Genomic DNA, 23,810 nt, shown 5'->3' on the forward strand with positions numbered 1-23,810 from the left:
TGTTGTGGAGTGTGTGTGTGTGTGTGTGTGTGTGTGTGTGTTGGAAAAAAAGATGTTTCTCAAAAGAGAATCAGTTCTTTAATTCTCCTCAGAGTTTATGGTCTTAGAGGATGTTAAAAGTGAGAAGGGAACTTTGAGCTCATTTAGTTCAGAGATCCCTAAATTTTTTTGTGTCATAGGACCCTTTTCACAGTCCTGTGAAACCTGTAGACCTCTTTCTCAGAATAATATTTTTAAATGTTTAGAATATGAATAGAATAAAATACATGAGGAAGAAAGAGAACCAATTATCTTGAATATTATAAAAATTTGTTTTAAGTTCATGGACATCCCTTTTGTAAGTGGAGAAATTTTAAATTGGAGAAACACCCCAAAGAAGAGATATGAAAAACCACCAACAGAGTGGGCTTTTGGGTGATGGGTATGAGTTGGGAGAGTTGGGCATTAATCATTTAAGAAGGATTTTTGTGATTTGAGTTGGGGACAACTGGAAAGTGAACAGGACCAGAGGTGGTTGAAGTTGAACAAATAATGGAGTCCCAAAATTGAAAAGGTCTTTAGGGTTATTTAAAGCCACCTTTCCCAATCAAAACTCCACTTCAGGCTGGCAATTAGCAAAATTTCTACCTAAGACTGTGTTACCCCCCAAAATTCTCATCAACTCACCAAGTGTGAACCAGGAAGAAGGAAGCAGTGGAAGAATTACTATATGATCTTTAAGACCCTCTTCTCTAAATCCTATGAATTGGGGGAAGGGGGCAATGGCTTGTAAGAAAGTTCTAAGGTGTTGAACATCTCACAGAAGCAAGCATTAGCCCTAGATTAGTGGTTACTTTGTAGACAAGCAGTTGAGAAATACTGATTTAGTCCAAACCATATGTGAACAATAATAGCAACTTACTTTTCTATGGAACTTTGTGGTTTTCAAAGCACTGTCTTCATAACCAGAAGAGTAATGTGCACAATATTACTCCCTTTTAAGCAGCAGTTCATTCTCATACTCCCTACTCCCCTAAAAGGGGCCAATCAAACCTCTCTCCAATTACAGGGAGTTTCCCAGGCAACTCTTTAACTTTTGAACTCTAATCATTAGGAATTTTTCTCTCTAGCCAAAATCTCTCATTTCTGTCCATTTGGTCTTCATTCTACTCTCCAGAGCCAGGCAGAGCAAGTCTTCTCTTTATCCCATCACTTACATACCCATATAAACCTGAACACCCCCAAACCTTTGCCATCCCCCATCCCCAATGCCTTCATCTGGTTGATCATCCAGGGCATGATATTGAGCTCCTTCACCATCTGGCTCACCTTCTTCTAAGTTATTAACATCTTTCCTAAAATTATGACTCCAACTGAAGTCTGGACCCTAGATACAGTCTGACCTGGGGAAAAGACAGTGAGTCTGTAACTCTTCCTTGTTGTGGACATTCTTTTTTTAATTATGAAGCCTAAGACCACATTAGAACAACAGACTGTGCAGTAAGATGAAATATAAAGGAAATAAATGCAAAGTCAACCACATTCATACAAATGATGTGAAGGAATTATGACTTAACAATGGTGTGTGTAAAAGACATTGGATTCAGTAAACTGCAAGTGCCATGAATTAAGACGGGATATGTAAATGTTTAATAACCAGCTCTCAGGGAAGAAAACTCCATACACATAACACACTTTTAAGTTTAATCTGCATTATTAACATCTTCCTCATTTTCTTAAGTGTAGACGATCAACAAACAATAAATCAAGCTGAAAATTTTAACTGCAACTTTAACACTGAAAATGGAAAAATCAGCTCTCTTAAACCAGTACAAACTGGCTTCAGAATACCACTGGCTAAGAATATGACATGACAGCCAAAATAATTTAATGTTTCACTAACAGAGTTCCCAGATTGGTGGAAGTTCTTAACCCACTAGACTCTGTTTGTCTGGCAACATCAGGTGAAGGACATTGATAAACCAGAGTGTAAACAGAGGAGGGCAACAAAGACAGCAAAGGGACTAAAACCATTTGTTTCTGAGGATTCATTGAAGGAACTGAGGCTTCTTAAATTGCAAGAACACTGTAGAGGCTTAAGACAGCTGGCAAGTCTTGGAAGGGCCGGTCATGCAAAGAGACTGTTACTTGGGCCAATAGGGCAGAACCAGGAGCAATGGGCAGAAGTTAAAGAGAGATAGATTTTGGTTCAAAAAGATGAAATAGATCTAAAGATTAGAGCTGTCTGAAAGTGGAATGGGATCCCTTGGGAGGTAGTTTTTGATGATGGAGCTTCAGTAGGACAAAGATTGAGAGCTAGAAGGGACCTTTGAGGATATCCAGTCCAACTTCTCTCCTCGCTTCACAGAGGAAACAGGACCAGAGGAGTAAAGCAGCTTGTCCAAGGTCACATTCATTGAAAGTAGTAAGAGGGGACTTGAGTCTATGTAGCTCCTTCAGGGAGGTGGTGTAAAGAATATAGCAATGGGCCTAGGGTCAGGAAGACTCTCTCGTGTTCAAATTCGACCTCAGTTACTGTGTGACCTTAGACAAGCCACTTAGCTCTGTTTGCCTCATTTTCCTCATTTGTAAAATGAGCTGAATAGCAAACCATTGTAGTACCTTTACCAAGAAAACCCCAAATGAAATCATGAAGTTGGACATGACTGAAAAACAACTGAACAACACAATTTACTACACACCATGATGCTCCCTCAAGGTCTTCGGAAGCATCTTGCCAAGAAAAATGTAGATAGGATTCCCATTCACATATGGTTTGGGCTTGATGAAACTCTGAGGTTCCTTTCAGTGTTGAGGGATTATGATTGCAGTAATACAGTTCAGGATTATACAAGTATTTTTGATTTCATTTAAATTCCCAAATCCTTTTCACACAAACTGTCCTTAAATTTCATATTTCGATCTTGACCTTACTATCAAACATTTTAACTATCATGCCTCTTGCACATTTGATAAACATTCTATCTCTGAATTCATTCAAGTCACTGATTTTAAAAAATGCTGAATAGAATAAGGCCATGGCAGACCATTCCACTAGAAACCTCTCCCCAGTTTCACACCGATCTCTCTTTACGCTCTGGGTCCAGCCTTAGAGATTTTCCTAGGTTGTTGGAGACTTTAGGGATCCAGTCCAACCTTTTCATTTTAGAGATAAACAAGATGGGAGAAGAAAAGGAATTTGCTCAAAGTCACACAGCTGGGATTCAAGATTCAACAATCTTGATTTCCAGGTTCTGTACTCAAGCAGTTCCAAAACTGCCTCCCCCTATTTCCACTAGGACAGCATGGGAGATTCAGCCTGGCTAAGACACAAGGGAGGATGATAACAGCTGACATTTGTACGATGCTTTTTTACTTCCTTCAAGGGGTTTTTCTGTGCCCGACCACTCTGCTTCTATAAACTTGCTGAAGAGCCCATAAATCACTGCTCTAGTATCCAGGGCAGACTAACTCTGCTCTATTCCTGATCCAAAGTACCCATGGCCGCTGGCTCGGGAGTGCCCCAGCACCAGCCCAGGGGTAAGTTGCCTGCCCACTGACCCCGGGGAGGGGAGCCAGCTTCCCCTACTACCCCGAAGGTTAGGCCAGAGTAGTTCGGGTTAGAGAGGCAGAAACTTTCCAAAGTGACAGGAAGCACCAAGTGCGTCCCACCCCCTGGTTCCCTTGACCGACTCTACAAGAAACCACCCCCAAAGTACACAGTCCCTGGCTCCATGGAAATTGAGAGCAAGCAGAGGTGTCTTTATTGGGTTTTTATATTGTTTTAATCCAGATGGTTCAAGCCAATGCCCCCTCATGCCAGTGGGATTCCAGTCTCAGACCCTCCTTGTTCAGTGCCTTAGATGAGTCACGACGGTCATGATAAGCTCAAACGCATGGTTTCTCTTGTCCCTCTGGTGCAGGAGGGGCTCGATGCCCGGCCCACACCCGGGTGCGGGCCCAGCCCAGCCCAGCCAGTTTTGCAGTTCCTGGTCTCTGGTTCAGGGCCCTCGGCCTCACGAGTCCTCTCAGAGAGAATAACCCACTTTTTGCTTTTTTGTTAGACAATCCACCTCATATACAGACTTAACACGGGGTGGAGAGACATTTTCGGAGTGAAGTGCGGCACAGCTGCCCGGCCTAGGAAGCCAGAGGCCCTGCCTACACCTGGGAGTGCTCTAATGCTCATCGGTACGGAGAGGAAGGAACCGGGAGGGCCGCTCATGCACGAGGCCCTGCCTACAGCTTGGTGTTGAGGTGGAAGGAAGAGAGGTGAGGGGCCGGGTATGTGGGCTGCATGTGCCAAGTGGAGACCGGGTAGAGTCTGTGGCGGAGAGACCCATCGAAGGATGTGGGAGGGTAGTGCACCAGGCCCGCTGCCATGGGGGACGGGCTCGAGGTGGTGAGGAAGTGGGCAGGGAAAGCGGGGATCACCAGAGGACTAAAGGGGAGGGAGGCTTGGCCTTTCAGGGGGTCAGACATATTGGCGAAGTTGAGGGGGAAACGCACCATGGTCCCCTTGTAGGCCTCCTGGGGTGGAGGCCCAAGGGCTGGGCCCAGCAGGTGTGGGAAGCCCAGGTTGTGCCCAGGGGGCTTCACTCCAGAGTCTTTGGGCTCTGCCTCCTTGAGGAAGGGAGACACAGCCCTCAGCTTTTTGCCGAGAGCAAAGCTTTCTTCCTCTAAGCTCCGCTTGCTGCGGGAGCCGGAGCTGGCCCCAGGGCTTGGGCTGCTGGGAAAAGTGGGGGGTGTGGAAGGCCCCTTGGGAGTGGCTTTAGCCATGGGGGGCACCCAGCAGGCTTTGGGCCTGGGGTAAGGGCTGTTCTTCCCTGCCCCGCCTTTGTGGAATGCAGAGGGGTGACTGGCATCCCCACCCCACAAGAGCTGCGGCTGGCCCTCGAGCTTCCCCCCGTCTTTCCCCGGGGGCCTGAAGGGAGAGCCGGCTTCGGCCTCCTCCTTAGAACTGGGAAAGAAGTCATGTGGATGCCGGCTCACTGGTTTCAGCACTTCTGCAGGGTAAGCATGGAAGCAGCCGGTGAAGATGGGGGTGGAGAGATGGGGCTGGGCCGGGCCCCTGTCACCGCCCCCCGGCTGAACGTCCTCCTTGGGACTGTGAGCGGTTTTCCGGGGTTCTTCGGGGCTGGCCAGCCGGTGGAGCAGGCAGGGCGGTTCCCGGGGGTTCTCCTCTGGAAGGCCTGGGCTCTTTGGCCCTTCTGTCGGGTAGATGACCGAGGGTCGTGTGGGACCCACTTCGGAAGCGCTCAGCCGGTGGTCGCAGGCCTCATCATGGCACTGCAGGGCCTCGGCCTTGCTCACCTGGGCCAGGAGCTTCTTCTTGGCCAAAGGGGACATGATGCCGTGGGTCCCTTTGCAGTAGAAGCTGGAGAGAAGGCGTTTGTACGCCTCGGCACAGCCCCCAGCGGCCTCCGGTCCTCCTGGGAAGGGCAGAGCGGCCATCCCCAGGGAAGGACCAGAGGGCCTGGCGCTGCTCTCAGCCTCCTCCTGGCCGGGAAGGCGAGCTGAAGAGGTGGTTTCCGGTTTTGTTTTATCCCCTATGATCTGGAACCAAAACAAACCAGAGATTAGGGTTGGAGAAGAGTCCCACGCCCCCCCAAAGATGGTGGTGGCAGGAGGCAGCGCCCCTGCATGGGGAGGGCAGAGCCTGTGGGCGCTGGGCCTCTCTCCCGTGGCTCAAGGCAAGGGAGAAAGTGCCCCGGTCTGGGGCCAGGAAGCGGCGCACACGGAGGGAAAGGTGAGCATCAAAGCAGGGCTCGGCAAAGGCTCACCTGGCCCCTCTCCTCCTTGGCTCGCTTTGGCTTCTCCGCCACAGCCTCGTCCCCCTTGGGCTCCTTGGAGACCTTGTACTGTTTCCGAGGTTTGGTGGGGGGCAGCGGCTTGTCATCTTCTCCCTTCAAGTGCCGAACGTAGGGAAGGACCAGCCTAGGGTGGGGGGGAAATGTGGCAATGGGAACGTGCTGCCGAACAGCCTGAGTCAACCCCACCCTGCCCGAGCTCCGACTGCAGGGCCCCCTTACTTAGAAACTCCCTCAGGGATCATCTCGTCTCTAAGTCTTATTTTCTGATGGAATTAGAAGCTCCTTCAGGGAGCATGGGGCCTGCCTCTTCCATGAAGCCTCCTCTGCCTCAGCGCATTGCAAAGACAGCTAGCATTTACAGAGCACCTTAAGATTTGCAAAACATCTGACAGGTATCTCATTGAATTCTCTCACCACTTTGGCAAGTAGGTGCCTTTATTATTCCCATTTTACAGATAAGGAAACTGAGGCAGATAGCAGTCAAGTGATTTGCCCAGAGTTCTTGAACTCAGATGAGGATGCCTATGTGTGTGGATGTATGTATATGTATATATAAGTATATATAAATATGTCTTTTCTTAATTATAGCCTGCTTGGGAGAGGTGGTAAGGATGAAAGAGGGAAAAAAAATAAAGTAAAAAAAGGTGTACAGCAGAGAACAAAAGAACAATTTACAAGAAGTAAAGATATGAATATAATTTCTTCTATTAACATATACTTTCTTAAATTGGTATTTGTTGTTATATATTTTGAATCCTCCCTGATGCTCTGCTGGATACATATTAATGTTCTTTTGTTTTGTTTTGTTTTGTATAGCTGCTATTCTGTTTTCCTTTTTCCTTATTCTGCTTCTTCAAACAAAATAAATTTGGGAAAAAAAAATAAGCTCCAGTTCTTAATCCAGGTCCAGCATTCTCATCTACTATGCTACCTCGCTGATTCAGAGTTGTTTCTCTCTCCTCCGAGCTCCTGAGGATTTTCTGCCTCTATTTGACACTTAAATGAATATTGTCTTTTTCACTGTTCAATTTCTCCCTCCCCATCCTCTCCTCCCTAACAACCTCACCAATTCCATATGAATCTAATATATCAGGTTTGGAGTACTGGAAAGAACTAAAAATTATCGAATCCAGCAGACCATCACTTCCTTCAAAGTCCAAGTAATTCACCTCTTCCTTGGACTCTTCCCTGACCCTATGGGTAGAAATAATCACTTCTTCCTCAGGTGTTTCATTGCACTCTAATTTCTGCATCCCCCTCATACCTGTTCTTCCTTTCATTAGATTGCACACACCGCTTTGGGAGCAGGACAATGGGTGTTCCTAATGTCTAGCATAAAGCTTCATACTGACTCACAGGTGTAGAAATAGACCTTTGTGTCTCAGCCCCTTCACCTGACTGTAAGCCCCAAGGGCAGCTCAGTGTGGGTGGTAAGAACACGGCACAGAGGCTTCGATATTCCAGGGATCCGTGATTTTTGTTGCAGCGGGTATTTCCTTCGCCAACACAGAGGGTAATGACTTGGTAGAGACAACTGCTAACCCCTGGTGGGGATCAGGAGGTGTCATGTGCAGGAGCTGGTACCTGAGCTAATGTGGAAAGGAGCGGAGCATCCCACGAGGTGCATGGGAGGAGGGGGCACATTCTAGACACACACACATGCTGAGGGACAGCAGTGAGGGACACACTGCTGAAGGGCAGTATGGGCGAGCGGGCCAGTTTGACAGGGACAGAGTGAATGGAGACAGTAGCACAGCTCGCCTCAGAGGACTGTTAAAGTACTCTCACGCGGGAAGAGGAAAATGCTTGCTAACAATAAAGTGCTGTGTATAATATAAACTCTTAGAAGCAGGCATCCCCCATTACCTAGCACAGCTACTCTAACACAGTGAGTTCGAGGCATTCTAGGGGATTGCTCTGTTTGACTGATGGGGGGCAGGGGTTGTGTCTTCTATTTCTCATGGATCCCTGGAAGCCGCTGGCTGAGCGCTGTGTCCCCAGGGGTGCTTCATGAATGCCTGCTGAAGTGAACTGGCTGTCTAAGGGGCTTCGATGGAACACCATCCAAACTAGAGTACGTGTGCTAAAAACTAAGTACTGTTCCTCATGCTTCTCTAACAATTCCTTTGCCCTCTCATGAGGGTGATAGCAAGGGCCCTTCTGTGAGCATCCCTAAGTTCAGAGTCTCTGCTACTCCTGAGTGACAAGTTCCCCAGCCCACAGAGCAGCAGGGGAGGGGCTGCAGCTGAGTTATTCCCAGGGTGCCAGTGTGGCTGTGGGTACCTCTCATAGTGCCGACGGGTACAAGTCGCTGCGCTGGTACTGCCGGGGCTTCCGCCCAGTTCATCATAGACATTCTTCCAGAGGCGGCGCCCAGTCACCTGAAACAAGGGGAAGGGAGTGAAGGGGACCCATAGAAGACAGTAATGGGGGGGGGGTTCTGCTCCGTTGGTGGACAAGAACTGGTTCGAGCTTTGTGGTTGATCTTTTTGAACTTAGTGCCCTTTTGGGGTGTGCAAACAATCATACACCTTCTTCCATCTCCCTCCATCCATGGAGTCAGGAATAGAGTGACTGTGAAACAGGACCACAGAGAGGGCCCAGGCTGTCGACAAAGTGCTTATTGCACCAACTGGCTCTTCTCTGCCTGTCCAAGCACAGGTCAAAGGCAGGATGGATTTTGTACATTCTCAGTTTTAATGGAAAAACTGCTGAAATTGCAGCCTATTTCTCCAGCAGAAGAGGGTTAGCTGTGGCTCTAGCCAGTCCATGCTCCCCCCTCAAAGGAGCCAACTGCAATGCTGACACAAGCAACTTTCTTGGGCATGGGGAGAAGAGGAACAGATGGGGGAATGGAGGAAAAAGCTGCTTTGGCCAGCAAAGTGTCAGTGGATAAGTCAAGCTGTTGCCCACCCAGCATGCCTCAGGCCCCTCAGGATGAAGAGAGCAAGGATTTGGGTTCTAAGAACCTTCCTGCTGAAGACTGCCTCTTTTCCCCTCCACCCCTCAATCCTGGGTAAAAATGGAGGTGACTGATTTGGCCTTCCCACTCCCCAGGAAAGAGAGGCAAATGTTCCCCTCCCTAGCCCCTCCTTTCTTCCCACTCCTGAGTTCCAGCAGAGAAGTCCAGTGTGATTGTACTGGAAAGATCTGGTTGGAAAGCAAAGCTAGAAGCAGGTTCTACATCCTCCTTCCCTCCCCCCCAAACAAGCTCTAATGTGTTTTCAGGGAATGGGATGGAAAGACCTGCAAGGAGACCCACCCAGAAAGGCTCCTTCCTTACCAACTCATAGGCTCCAAGTTTCTCCACAGCCTTGTAGATCTTCCACAGGTTAACTGGACAGAACAGAGGGATATGCCCAAGGGGTCAGAGTCTTGCTAGGGGAAGAAGGGGTATTCTTCGGCCCTTTCCCATCACCCCCAAGAGCAGATCTGGGAGCCAGCAAATCGACCCAGTTTCGAGCCAGTCCCTACCCAGCTCAGGACTTGTGGGTGCCCAGGCTTTGAGCTGTGCCCAGGAGCTCCCCCACCCCAGGGATGTGCCCACTGCTCCCCGCCCTCCCTTTCTGGCCCAGGGACGCACTCTGCTTGAAGCCAAGGTGGGGCACCCTCTCGATGGGCGTGTGTCGCTCCTTCATGAACTTGTAGAGGCTGACCAGGAAGGCCTGCTCCTGCTCCCGCTCCCCGCCTGCTTCTGGGGACTCCTGGAGAAAGAACAGGAGGTGTCGGGATGGGGTGACTTGTCCTCCAATGGAAGCCTGCCAGGCAGAGCCCCAGGTTCAGTAGATCATGGGGGATGGAGGGTGCACAAGGGAGAAGAGATGGATTTGTAACGTGTTCTTTCTGTTCCTGGTCTCAGGTGAGACGCTGCTAGTTCCCTCTATCTCTGGGCAGGGAGATAAACGGACAAAAGAGTTTGGGGCCTCCAGAGACCTACTCAATGGAGGAAGCCTTCAGCAGACTCTCTCCCTGTATTTGGGAACATAGTGAGAGAAAAAAAGGGGGTGCTTTGCTAAGATTCCCATTTCTGGAGTGGGAAGGCCGGGAATCAAGCACCAAGAACCAAGCACTTTGATATCACCACGGTGTGGAAGAAATCCCAACAGGGACATCTCTGAAAGCCTCGTGTGGAGAGGCTGACCTGTGGCAAGGTCCAAGCAAGGAAGAAAGCATCCCACTCTAGCTGAGGGCAACCCCGTGGGGATCCCCACTGCCTACGAAAGAGGGGTCATGGTATAAGACTAAAACAGATGTCTTTGGAACTTCTTTGGAGCATCCGTGCCGGTGAGACCCCCGGGAGGCTCGTGTTTGCTGCTGGGAGCCTGAGCTGCCTTCTTCCCTTGTAGGGTCACTGATGAGGAGAGGATGGGAAGGACCATCAGTGCGGGGCCCAGGCCCGGTGGGGATCCAGACAACAGCATGCTTCTGTCGCTCCTGTACCCGGTCCTTCCTACAGCCTGGATGGGTGAGCCTCGGCTGTGGCCAGCCCGGTGGCTTCCTGGAGAAAAACTTCATTTCTGGGTTTCCGCTGACACGTTTCTATCCGACTTGCAGGACTTTCAGTTTCCTTTCCCCAGGAGATATTTCTGCTGAGGTTGTTCATCATTGCCCTGATTCTGCCTGGCTGTGGAGCAGTCAGGGCCCTGACCAAAGCCAGAAAGGGGGGGAGCCGGCCATTCCATTCCAAGGCTCAGATGCAGAACCAGCTTCAGAGGGGCCCTGGGTACGTGCCCTTCTGCTTAGGGGCAAATGCCTCCTCCAATGGGGTCTTGGGAGATCCTGGTGATCCCACAGGGAGAAATTAGAGCAGCAGGCAGAAAGGGCCAGATGGATAGAAGCCATCCTCCAGAGAGGTCCCTGGGCCGCAGCACGGCAGGCCGAGGTCCGCCGAGAGAGCCTGCTTCTCCCCCCAGCTGTTCCTCCTTCTCCAAGAGAGCATCAAGACTGGGCCGATCCTTCCGCCCTCGCCCAGGGCTGTCACAGAAGTAGAAGAGCTCCCCTTGGGTTTCCTTTTTTTCCTCTGTGGGACTCTCCGAGTTTACCAGACCATTTGGGAAGCAGGGGATGGGAATTAGGAAATGAAAGGTCCACAAGGACCAAAGGCTGGATCTGAGGGGGCTGCAAGAGTGTGGGCTGTGGAGGTTCCAGTGCAGGAGTAAAAGAAACAGGGCAGAGGGGCCCAGAGAGAAGTCTGCCAACCGTGCTCCATGGCCCCTTCCCCATGACTAACTCCCCGACTTACCACAGGCTCTGTGGAGCCCTGGCTCTCCTCACTGTCAGCCTTCGGGGACGCCGGCTGCTCCGTGGGCTCGCTGCCCTCCGACCGCTTTCTCTTCCCTTTGAGAGGAGGCGCTGCAAGGAGAAGCCGAGACAGAGGAGCGTGAGGCGGGGATGGAGAGAAGGTGGAGTCCCCAGGGGCTCTCCGAGAAAAGGCAGGGGCCGGGAGGAAGCTGGCTGCCCCCCACGCCATCCTGCTCTCCCTGACGCCGGGATTAGGCCCGGCCTGGCGCGGCGGGGCCTTTCTAACTCATCCCCTTCCCTACCGCCTGCTCTCCAGGAGCTGAGACCTCGCTGCCCAGGCGGACATTCACAGAATGACTTTGTCCAGCCCAGCCCAGCTCACCGCGCCCTCCAGGTCTCTCATTCCTTCTCTGCATCTGCAAACCAACGGAAACGGTCCCAGCCTTAAGTCCCCCATCTGTCTCCCTCCTGCGCCTCCTTTCCCCAATTACTGTGACCAGAATTCAATTACATTCAACCAACACTGGCTAAGTGACTGTGCAAAGCTGCGGAGAGAAAGACAAACCCTAAAGGCCCCTGCCCTCCGGGAGCTTAGGCTCTGCTGGCAGGGAAAGACAAGCAAGGGGGAGGCTGGCCAGCCACTTCCGCGGACACAAGCGAAAACAAAGCCTGCCAATGAGTGCAGCCAGTAATCAGTACTGAGGGCTGGTGGGCCGGGGACGCGGGGCAGGAGACGGCGCAGGAGCGGCCCGCTGAAGGGTTGGGGAGAGGTGAGAAGGCAGTGCGCCCCAGGTGAGGGGCCGGCTCCCCAAAGGCAGGAGGTGGCGAGCAGAGCGCTAAGTATAGGAACAGCTGGCCCGCTGTTCTAGTTTGACAGAACGGCAGCGAGTCAAAGGACTGGAACCCCAAACCACCCCCAAATCAGAGCATCAGTGATGAGGGGCTGGGAAGCAGAATGGGGAGAAATCCTAATTTTGGCATCTCTGCCCAGCCCTGAGGGCATGAGGGGCTCAGAACAGGAACCAAAGGCCAGTGGCGCAGACCTGAACCCCAGAAATGTCCGGCCCTGGGCCCACAAAGCGTGGCCTCTTGCCTCGCATGCTGGACTTCAGAAGGTCTGGCTTCAAATGCCACCTCTGACAGTCATGAGTTATGTGGCCCTAAGCAAGAATTGACGTTCTCAGACCCTCAGTTTCTCATCCATAAAATGGGACCACCAGCATCTGGAGTACTTGCCCTTCCAGTTTTTTTCAGGAGACACAAATGAGATATTTGAAAGGCACTGTGAAAATGACACATTATCATCATCACCATAGCAAACATTTCTTTGGCACTTTACAAATACCTCATTTGAATCTCACAACCCTGGGACGCAGGTGCTATTATTATCCCCATTTTACAGGTGAGAGAACTGAAGCAGACGGAGGCCCAGTGCCTTACTCAGAGTCAAATAGCTAGAAAGCATCTGAGGCCTTATTTGAACTTGGGTTCTTCCTAATTCTAGTTCCAGCACTCTGTCCATAGTTTCACTGAGCAGCAACACTGAGCAGATTTGGAGAGTACAATCATCCTTTTCAAAGCTTTGCCACATCTCCTACCACATTGGGCCTTCAGTAAGCCTGTGAGATAGATAAACATGGTATTATTAACCCCATTTCACAGGTGAATAAACAGAGGTCTGAAAAATTGGTTTAGGCCAAGAATTGCACAAATGCAAGAATGCTACCACTGCAAAAATATAACTTCTGCCATAAACAGGTGATTTGTCCAAGGTCACACAGTCAGTTGATAGCAGATAGTAATAACAGCATTTATATGTTTACAAAACACTATACAAATATTGTTTCATTTGACCCTTAACTAGCTCTATGACATAAGTGTAATTATTATCCCTGTTTTATAGATGAGGAAACTGAGCCCAGGATCACACAACTATTTAAATTTCTGAGATCATATTTGAATTCAGGGCTTTCTGACTCCAAATCTAGTGCTTCTACCCCCTGCTCTATCCAGATCTTCTCTCCCTTCTCTCCATCAGACCTTTCTGTCACTTATATCCCTAAATTATTCCAGTTTGGAAATTTTTGCCACTTAATCTCCTGACCGCTGTGAAATTTCCTGAACTTGTTCTGCACCATTCGACCCTGGATAAGAGGTGAATCCTTTAGAATCTCACCATGTGATGAGAACATTGGACACGCACTCAGATTCATGGGACAGTGGAACTTTTGAAGAAAGAACCTCCTCTCTCAGCCCATAATTTTTCATATTATTACTGTAACTATAATTGCTATTACTATTTTAAAAATCACATTCACAAAATCTAGAGGAAATGCCAAAATAAACTTGGAGAGGAAATGTGTACAGAGGCTCAAGGGGAATGGAAAACTGAGGTCCTGAGCCATGGAAGACCAACCTTTTTGCCTGCCCAGTTAATGTTCATGGGGAATCAAGCACCACACTCTAGCTTCTGATTTCTGAACTTGGAAGTACTTTCAACCTTGCCACATTTTTGTTCCTTTCTCAGTGTCTCCTTGTGAAGTGAAGCAGGAAAGACTCTGAAGCTCTGGGTCTCGCGCATACTTACTGGTGGACTTGTGGGACCTTCCAGGCGACCTCTCGCTGGCTTGGCTGCTCCTTTGCCTCTGCTTCTCCCCACACCCATGATGTCCCCTGCCACTTTTCCCCCATGTAGCCATTCCTGAGCTAACGTGGGATTTTTATCCTCTAGCTTCTCCCACCTGTTACCATGGGTGTGATATGGCTCACTGTATTCCTTAAAGGTACTATCACTAATTAGCCAAACTACTTCATCTCTCTTGGCCTTGTTTTCTGCATGTGTAAAACCAAGAAGTTGGAATAGATCTTTAAATATCCTTCAGTTAGGATATCCTACATTCTATGAATCTACTCATCTGTCCAGTTAGAGAACAACACAGGCCTGCAGAATTCAAGTCACCCAGGCGTGAGTTCACTAGTCTACAAGGATATAATCTTAGCTGCTGGATGAAGAGGATTCAGAAAAATCTTCCTTTAATTCCAGGCTGTAGGGCCAAAAATAATATCTAACACCCTGATCATACTCTCCTACCCAGGGTGAAGGATGCATTGCTTTTTCTCCATTACTGATTTACTTCTCCCTGGAGCTAGCCCAGTCATGTGGGGCTAATGTGTAAATTGGGCATCAGTAACTCTGGGTAAAAGGTGTAGTTCTACAACTCACTAGTCATGTGATATTATATAATCACTGGACCTCTTGAGCCTCAGTTTCTTCATCTGTAAAAATCTCCAGGGGGACTTTAAAAGTCAACTAGCACAGTTCATAGCCAGAAGAGAAATGCCCTCCACAGCGTCTCCAATAAGTGTTCATCCATCTTCTGCTTGAAGACTTCCAGTGATAGGGAAGTCATTACCATCAGCCCCTCTCCAAGGCAGCCTCTTCTAGTTTGAGGCAATTCTTAATTTTTAAGAACTTCTTTCTTTTCCAGGTGCTGTTCAGCTCTGACATTCTATTGCTACTGATTTTGTGTCTGAACTCTTTCCTCATTTTCCTCCCATCATTCCCTGACTTCCATTTCACCTTCAGCCTTAGATTAGGAAGCAGATCGTCCCTAAAGTTTGGAAGCAGAGCCAACTCTCCAAAGCTTAGAGAAACCTATCCCCCAGCACCACCCAGAGTTAGAGAAGGAAAAGAATTCTCTCCTGGGTACAGTTACTGCTTCTTTTCTCAGCCACTGATTTGATGCTTTGTGACATTAGACACCAGCTTCTTACTTTTAGTGTCTCAATTTCCTCATCTGTGATGGGGGAGAAAAAGCCTTGCTCTGCCTAGAGCTATGCACTTTAGATCATTGCATTTTAAGATCCTGAGAACAAAGACAATGATAATAATGATCTAGACCATAGCATCCTTAAGAACAAGGACTTTTATTTTGTTTTGTTCTGTCTTTATAATCTTGACCACCTAGTACAGTGTCTTATTTAATAAATACTGAGTTGTATAAAAAATAATTTACAATCATGTCAGATATGGTTCCAAAAATCTCCAGAGTTCCCTTCTTTTCCAGGTAGGGAACTAAGGCACAGAGAAATTAGAATATAATACAATTTGTTAAGCATCTACTTAATTAAACATTTATTAAGGACCTACTCTAAGTAGAGCAAATTAGTATTCGGATAAGATGGGAATCTAAAGTTAAATAAAGCCCAAAGAAAGTCTGAATTCTGGACCAAGTACCCAGATCTCTCCTCTTCCAAAGTTCCAGTGAATAATCTATACCACTTTGCTGAATTTACTTAAGGCACAGCGATGGCAAGATCAAAGACTGAAAGCCAGATGGGATCCTGGAGGACACCTATTCTGATCTCCCCATTTTACAGGTTAAGCTAATGCAGGGTGCTTTCCAGGAAAGGATTTGTGTCTCTGATTCTCTGAGGCTAAGCCTTGAGGGACTGGATTCCAAGATTCTAAGACCAAAGTCCTAAAGAGGTCCGTTTCAGTAACATATTCCACCCAAGGACACTGTGTAAGTGTGCGAGCCCATGTGCACATGGGGGTGGGGGTAGGGACCCCCCCAGCAGAAATCTCATGCCATACACACTCTCTAAGCCACTCTAGGAAGAGCTATAAAGGACAGTAAAACTAGTCTGGCCCACAAAGGGTTGCAACTGCCAGAAACCTCCTCCTTTGACTTTCCAGCTATGACCTTCGCAGACATTGGTGGAAAGGTAGGAAGAGCTCAGGACCCTCACTTGACAGGAGTTACAAGGGATATCAAAATACTTCTCATCACTACCTGCTCTTCCCCTGGATCTAATTTCCTTCCACCCTCCCCAGGGCTCCTCTCCCCTTTCCTCCCTTCCCCCACCACGCACACATACACTACCACACAGTCACATTCATGCAAAGAATGTAAAGCCTTCAGTGAGAACAGACAGAGGCTAAATTCCTCCCGGAGTAATAATAACCCCCTGCTACCCTCACCCACCATGCAGCGGTTCCAAGAATCTGGCCTCCTCCCCCACATTTGTCCAGAGTGGTCACTGACAGGGTCCACAGCCTCAATCCTACTCCTCACTCTCCACACACGTCAGCTCAGCCCCGGCAGCCCCCAGGCCTAGCAGGCTTCACAAGGGCAGTCTCCAAGCCACGGGTCAGCGAGGGAGTCCGAGAGCAGGGTCAGCAGGCCGGACCCACCGACACCCGAGGGTGGTCCGCCGGTACCTGTCGGGCTATTCTGAGGGGGGCAGCCTTGAAAGCAGGAAAACTTTTCCTGAATTCTCTGGGTTCCCTGAGCCAGCAGGGAAGAGGAGCGAAAGGGCCGCTAGGGATGAGCCAATCCCGAGGGTCTGAGGGCGGGGGCCAAGACAGAGACAGAAAGTAGTCAAAGAGAATGAAGGGTCCCACAAAGTAACCTTCCATCAGCTTCCAAATGCTTCCAGAGCTGGAGACTCCAGCCTAGAATTCCTTGTCACCTGGTCCGACTCATTGCTTTCCTTCACTTTCTGCTTAAAGATCTGCAGTGAGAGTATAAACTTTTCTCTTGGGGGATAGCTGTGATTATCAGTGACAGAGTCATTAGGGGGTTTTTCTCCAGAAGTTGCTTGATAAAATGCAAGTTACCTTAACAGAACTGTATGGATTACTCTACCCCATATCAGTTATCACCCTGGAAAAGAGAACAGGATCCTGGGGAGAAATGAAACAAGGCAGATGCCTTCTTTTTTACTGGGGGAGGTGGAAGGAGACAAGGAGGAGGGATGAGGAGAGACTAAGAAGGGGGGTTTGGATAATATGATACTGTCCAGGGCGAGATCTTAGCCCAGGATAGAAAGAAGGAAAGAAATAAACATTTATTAAATGGCTACCATGTGCCAGGCTCTATGCTACATGTACTACATGTTTTAGAAGTGTTATCTCACTTAAACCTCACAACAACCCTGGGAAGTAGATGTTATTGTGATTCCTGTTTTACATTTGAGTAAACCAAAGTAGACAAAGACTCGATGAATTGCCTAGGATCACACAGCTAAAATGTGGTCTCAGCTCCTCCTGACTCCTGCACAGCACTCTCTCCAGTGGGCCAACCAGCTTGCTAGGGGTGGGGGCGGGATGAAGGGTAAGGAGAAATGGGAGGGAAAATTACTTCATAACATATGTGAAAGGCAGCCATTGAATTAAATTTAACACATATTTGTGAGGAACCTATTATTTATGATGTTCTGTGAAAGCTATTTGGAAAACAAAGATAAAATACAACACAAGTCTTGCCCTCAGAGAGCTTTCTGTGTCAGGAGGAAGATAAGATACATAAATAACTATATTACACATTAGAATGTGATAAGTTACAAAGATTAGTTCCCCCAAAGAAGTGTTTAAGAGGAATCTGAGGAGGGAGATATCAAATCCAACTGGAAGGTAGAGTATGGTAGGGAGAGGAGGAACAATGGGAAGCCTTCATGGAAGAAATGCATCATGTGGGAAGGGGAGATTTCAAAAGATGAGGATAATATGGGCTCTATTCATCTATTTAATTTTGTCCAGGACCACACTTGGTCCAGACAGCAGAAAAAGTGAGAGTGTTTCAATATACAGTCTAGAACCTCAACCTCCTGGTAGGATAACACTTTAAAAATAAGGTTGAAATATGAGAAAGCTGGAAAGCATCCCCAAAGTTTGAATGAGACAGGAAGCATGGATCCTTAAAATTCTGTATTTTACCATTCACTTGAACTCTCAATTTCCTGATGCAAAATGAGGAATTGGACTATGTGGTTTCTATGGTGCCTTCAAACTCTGACATTTTTGATGTCCCAAGCAGGAGACAGTAACTTCTTTTCCCAGTCTTAGAAGCCTTATTTTCAATTTTAATAATTCAGCTGAATCAAATAAGCACCAACTAGGTACCCACTTTGTGCATGGCATGGTGCTAGCTGGACTTTTCGAGTACAAAGAAAAAACAGCAACAGTTTCTGATCTCTAGCAGCTTACATTCTATTGGAGGGACACATATAAACAGATACACGTATAACATGATAATTTCAGAAAGCCAGGAGGATAAGGAAAGGCTTCCTGAAGGAGGTAGCATATAAGTTAAGCTTTTGAAGGAAGTTAGGTACTACAATGGAGAAAGTACAGAGCTTGAGTGGGGAAGACCTGAGTTCAAATCTGACTGGACAGTTGCTAGCTGTATGACTTTGGACAAGTCATTTGACCCTGTTTGCCTCAGTTTCCTCATCTGTAAAATGAGCTGGAGAAGGAAATGGTAAATTACTCCAGTATCTTTGCCAAGAAAACCCAAAATGGGGTCACAGAGAGTAGGTCATGACTGAAATTAGTGAACAAGGGAACAAAAGCAGAAATAAAGATAGAAGCAATTCTAGGAATGAAGGAAGGTGAGAACACTTTATACTTTCATATTCACATTATTCATATTTTCTCCAAGGAAACTGATAGATGTCCATTGACCTTCTCAAGCTCAAAGAATAAGAACCATAATTTGCACCAGGTATCTGGATCCCTGGTCTATATCTTCTCTAATATGCTCCACTGTATTCAAGACAATTTTTCCTAAAGAGACTTAAATATTTCTATCTCACTTTTAAGATTTACACGGAAATTTACTCAAGAATCTTAAGAGGTAGGCAGTGCCATTATTGCCCTTTTATAGAGGAGAAAACTGAGGCCCAAAGTGGTTGAATGCCTGGCACAAGTCTTAAGACTGAGATGACTACTGGAAAGAATGCTGGATTTGAATTTAAAATATATAAATATGAATCTAGATTTTTCTATTTACTTTTTATGTAACCTCGGGCAACCATTTTTTCATCACTCCCTCAGGCTCAGTCCCCCCCCCCAAAAAAAAATAATAGGTTGGATTAGAAGATGTTTAAGATCCTTCCTGGCTCTAGATCTAAGAGCCCCTGAAATAGTCAGGATCCTATCTAGAATGAAAGACACTTGTAGTATTCACTTGAGACCAAACTCTGTGCTTTCTAAAGTGGCCGATAATAATCTGATAAATTAATCTGTAATTAATGGATCCTCCCAGCTTTTCTTCCCCTTTAGATGACAGGAAGGAAATGATGCATTCTTTCTTGAAAAGTCAGCCCCTAGGAATCCTGAGTCAGTGATGACAAATTAATGGTGATAATAAATAACAATAATAATACCAGCAGTTTACTCCTCCTCCCCCCCTCCCCAAGGCACCCAGAGGCTGTTGATTTTAGTTCCTCTTGGCCTGCTTCTCAGTTAAAACAAAGAAATTCTTTAGGCTAGCAGCTCCCTGACAAGCCTGCAGGAGTCCCCTTCCTGGGGCTGCCCCATGACCACAGCCTCTTGGGCAAGAGCTCCGAGGGCCATGCTAATTCTTAGCAGCAACACTCCCTGTCCTGCCCTCCCTCCCCTACCTCTCCCCACCCCCCTCCCACACACCCTTCGGTGGGCACAGCTGAGTCTCCCATATCGAGACTGTATCAGAGGACTCTAAAACACCCCCCGCAGGAGCCCAGAAATCACACAATCATTGAGCTGGAAGAGACCTTTGAAATCACCCACTCCAACCCTAGGATTTTATGAAAGAGAGAACCAAGGGCCAAAAAGGTGAGGTGATTTTGTCTAAATTCACACAGTGAGGGAGGGAGCCAGTCGGGATCTGAAATGTCAGCGCAGGTTCTCTCACTCCAAATGCAATGTTCTCTCCGATGCACCGGGCAGCCTGTAAAGTGCCCGGCAGCCTCAGGGGGAAGACAACCCGAAGCCAAATACACTCCCTAAAAAGGGAAAAGCTGACTGATGGGGAATAGTGAGGAATGGAAAGGAAGCTGGGGTATGTGCATGAAGTTGTGTTTGTGTGTCTGCGTGTGTTTATGTGGGGGGAGGAGGGCAGGCAGGGAAGGGTGGCCACATGGTTGTTAAGGAAGTCGGGAAGGAAAGGATGGAGGGAATACCCAAATCAGGAAATCACAACTTCACATTTGTTGGGAATCTCTCCCAATCCCTCTCTCTCACTATAGCTGGGACAAACTAAACAGTCACTGTCCCCCACTCCAACTGTCCTTCAAAGTGCACGAGTCCCCAATGCAAGCCGGGTGCACGTCCATAACCATTTCCAAGGATCCTCTGGCTTCCTAAAGTGTGTAAGACACTCCTCTTGTTTCTCATCTGAGAAAACAGGTAACGAAGAAACCCCCTGGGCTCCTGTCACTGTTACAGAAACGGTGACGACTCTCTCAGGAGGCCCCTGATGGTGGAACGCGTGCCCTGTGGCGAAGGGCTCGAAGCCCCCGAGCCAGGAAATGTTGGGGCTGCGTCTCTCCTTCCCCACTCCCACGCACCTAACTCCACCCCACCCAAGCGATCCCAGCCGTCCTTCTACCCCATTCCTCCGCGTTCCTGCGGCCCAGAAACAAGCGACAAAGGCTTTTGTTCCCACCAGTTGGACTTCGTCTCCGGGCAGAGAAGCACCTGTTCTTTGGCTCCGCAGCCGCCTGGCGAGCCACGACCCCCTCAGCCCGCCTGCTGCCCCCCTTCTTCTTCCACCCCCACCCGCTGCTCGCCTCCCCCCCCCCCCCAACCCGCCCCTCTCCTCCTCCCTTTGGCTCCTCTCGGCTGGGGAAACTCTGGCGCCGGGACAAGAAAACAAAGAACTGCCGCAAACCCGTGCCAGCCCGGCGCCTGGCCGGACGCGGAGGGGGAAAGGAAAGGGGGAGAAAGGAGAGCGACCCTCCTTCCTTCCCCGGCCGACCCGGGCCCGGGCCCCTGCGCCCACTGCCTCCGCTCCCCTGCCGGAGTCCGCCGGGCGGCCCAAGGACAAAGCACTGACTGGGTTCGCTCCCCTGCAGCCCCCCAGCGGCGGCGGGCGCTGAGTTGGCGTTCCAGCCACTTGGCTCCGCTACAGCTCCGGACCCTGCCAGCAGAGATAGTATATTTAGATTCCGTAACAGTGATCGCTCAATCTCAGGTGAACTTAAACTCGAATCAAAACATCCTCTCTGTGTGTCTTTGTTCCTTTTTTCTAGCCCGTACCCCTTGCCTCCCTCCTCTAGCTCCCGGGTCGGGCTCTCGTCGGCATCTCAGCCTCCCCGGGATGCGGGAGAGTTAAAGCCAGCAACGAGGAGGACATTAACTCCTCTCCGGGGACGGCCAGGCCTTCAAAGGGAAAGGGGGGTGCGAGGGGGACGGAGAGCGAGAAGATGGTGACTGCCAAAAAGGTCAGCACACTTCTTGGCCGAGGAAGGCACAGTAGATTCTTCAAAGTGCATTGAGCAAGTTCTTAAAAAACACACGCAGAGTCACTTTCAGGAAATGACCCGTTGCAGTGGAAACGGCATCATGCGTGCGTGCGCCCTGCAAGAAGTCCCTTTAACCCTTCTTGTGCCCTGGGGAGCGGTGGGGATTTTTGAGTAGTCAAAGGTTGAAGAGGGTGGGGGGGTGGGGAGAGGGGGAAGAAGAGGAGAGGATGGGAACGCGGCGGGGGGGGGGGAGAAAATGGTGGGGAAGAAGAGGTGGGGGGTAGACGAGATGGGGGTAGAATGGGCAGAGAAACTGTTGCTGACAGCTGTCACAACAAATTAGCTGAGAACAGCTAGAGATTCAAACCGCAGCAGGAAGTGGGATGACAGAATCGTACAGTACTTGGTAAATTTCAGTAGAGAGACAGAAAAAAAAGTTTCAAGACAAATGCCTGGGAAGCCCCTCGCTGCCAATTTTTTTCTTTTTTTTCCTTTTGTTTGAAAGGAGGGGCACACCAGCACACACTCGCGTACAGACGCACGCGCGCACGCGTGCACACACACACACACACACACACACACTCACTCACTGTGCTGTGCACAGTACCTGGCCAGGCACCCTTGGGGTACCAACAACTGCGGGCCAGCTCCGAGGGAAAGTGGCCCAGAATCTAGGCTGGCAGAAGCCCCACCACCCGCGATTCTAGGTCAAAGGGTGTCTCTTCTCTCACCCCCCCTTACCCCACCCCCCACCCCACCCGGCTCCGAAAACAGGACTCGGCATGTGGTAGCTGGGGCACATTCCACCCCCACCCCCACCCCCCCACCGAAAGTCCGCTTCTCTCCCCACACCCCGAACCAACACCCAGGAAAAGTGCAGTTACACTCAACTTTTCCGACTGAAAACTTTCTCCCTCTTCCCCGCTCCGGACCGGAGAGGGTTCGGTGGTCACCTCCGGGAAGTTGTGATAGGTTTCAGGGAAAGGAAACGCTCCGCTTACCCATGGCCGGAGTCGGTTCGGCTCTTCTCGGCTCAGCTCAGTGCCCGCTCCGCTCTATCTCCATGTGACCCACCAACTCCGGAGCGCAACTGACCCAGCTACGAGTCACCCTCCCGGCCAGCCTCGCTGGCAGGCCCCGCCCCCTCAGCCTCGGAGTCCGGGCACGGGCCCCGCCCTGTGGGCTCTAGTTGGCCAGTCCCGCTGTAGCTTCAGAATTGAGGCCCACCCTCTATGCCCAGAGAACCCTGGGAGTTGTAGTAGTTCGAACTTCCCTTTTCCCTTGCCCAGCCATTCATCTCCCTAAAAAAGGACCACTTAACCACAGAGCCAAAACTCCTGCCGTGGCCATCCGTAGGAGAATGCGGTGATGTCTAAGGGCAATCTTCATTGCTGCTTTGTGCCTCAATTTCCTCCTCTGCAAACCTAAGGCCCTAATTCTTGAAATGCTTTGAGATTCTCGAAAAACTGGATTCCAGAACGGAAGGGATGAAAGAAGGACCATTCTACTTCTCCCTTGGAGAAAGAGTGGCCCTCAGCTCTGATAGGGCCACATTAAACACAGAGAGATGCAACATTCACTTAAGGGCCTACGGTGGGCAGAACGCATTTCACTATAAAGAAAAATCAAGAAAAATCCCTAGCATGTTGGGCGGACTCCCACCCCGGACCCCCATCCCACCATGGTGAATTTGGGACTGCATATGGACAAGGAATGCCTTACAGATGGGGCCCGTGGATAGACTGCCATCTGCAGTATTGCAGAAAGTGCTTGGAGGAGAGCATAGTTTACCAGAATTAAGTTGCATGTACCCTCCTAAGCTTAGTATTCCACCCCACCCCCAAGCCTAAAGCTAGTGTCCTGCATACAGTAGGCACTTGCTAAATATTTGCTGACACTTTGAGCTCCACAGTTTCATTAGTGAGAACAGCAGTTCATAGCAGTCTCCAAACATGGCATTTCGTTTCCCATCTCCGCCTTTGCCCAGGCTGTCCCCCGTATAGTTGGAATTCACCCTCTCCCCACCTGAACATCATAGATCTAATTCTAATTAAAACCAGCTCCCAAAGGAGACCTCTGTAGTGATTGATTGTCCCAATTATTCTGATTGCCTTCTGTATTTGTTTTATATTTATTTCTGGATGAACAGAGTGTTTCCCCCCAAGAGAGTATAAAAATCCAAAGTGCCCATCACTCGCTCAGAGTAGGTGTTTAATAAATGATGTAAAGATGAATTGAATGTATCTGAAAAATGATTTAATTTAGAGTAGACTTCTTCAAGCTCTAACATTCTGAGCCTGTGAAACCTTTCCAGAGCAATAGACCAACCAAGGAGAAATTTTGAAACCTATTATCATCAACAAATATTTTGGGGAACGCCTACTATTTATGCGCAAAGCGCTTGCATGGGTGTTGTCATAGGACAGTGTCATTCTCCCGTTAGCACTCTAATTTGCACTACCATCATGTACACAGATAGAATAAGTGCCTTGTCTCCTTATGCCATATTAAGTATTATTCTCACTATCATCACCATTCTTTAAA

At 48.9% G+C, this 23,810-nt stretch overlaps 1 protein-coding gene across 2 annotated transcripts; it reads right to left on the reverse strand.

Annotated features, from left to right (window-relative positions):
- Nucleotides 1-1,606: 1,606 nt before the first annotated feature.
- ARID5A (AT-rich interaction domain 5A) lies at nucleotides 1,607-22,380 on the reverse strand. 2 transcript variants are annotated; one of them, XM_051975752.1, is made up of 7 exons: nucleotides 22,268-22,380; nucleotides 11,035-11,144; nucleotides 9,376-9,496; nucleotides 9,076-9,128; nucleotides 8,076-8,173; nucleotides 5,763-5,916; nucleotides 1,607-5,535 (listed from the first exon to the last, which is right to left on the reverse strand). In XM_051975752.1, exons 1-7 carry the CDS (start codon nucleotides 22,269-22,271, stop codon nucleotides 4,219-4,221), a joined length of 1,857 nt encoding a protein of 618 aa, XP_051831712.1. In that variant the 5' UTR covers nucleotides 22,272-22,380; the 3' UTR covers nucleotides 1,607-4,218. The 2 variants fall into 2 exon arrangements, with proteins under 2 accessions (XP_051831712.1, XP_051831713.1); XM_051975753.1 differs by lacking the exons at nucleotides 9,076-9,128; nucleotides 9,376-9,496.
- Between the last annotated feature and the right edge of the window lie 1,430 nt (nucleotides 22,381-23,810).

The sequence above is a fragment of the Antechinus flavipes genome, chromosome 2 (genome assembly GCF_016432865.1).
Source record: "Antechinus flavipes isolate AdamAnt ecotype Samford, QLD, Australia chromosome 2, AdamAnt_v2, whole genome shotgun sequence".
In the NCBI taxonomy this organism is placed as follows: Eukaryota; Metazoa; Chordata; class Mammalia; order Dasyuromorphia; family Dasyuridae; genus Antechinus; species Antechinus flavipes.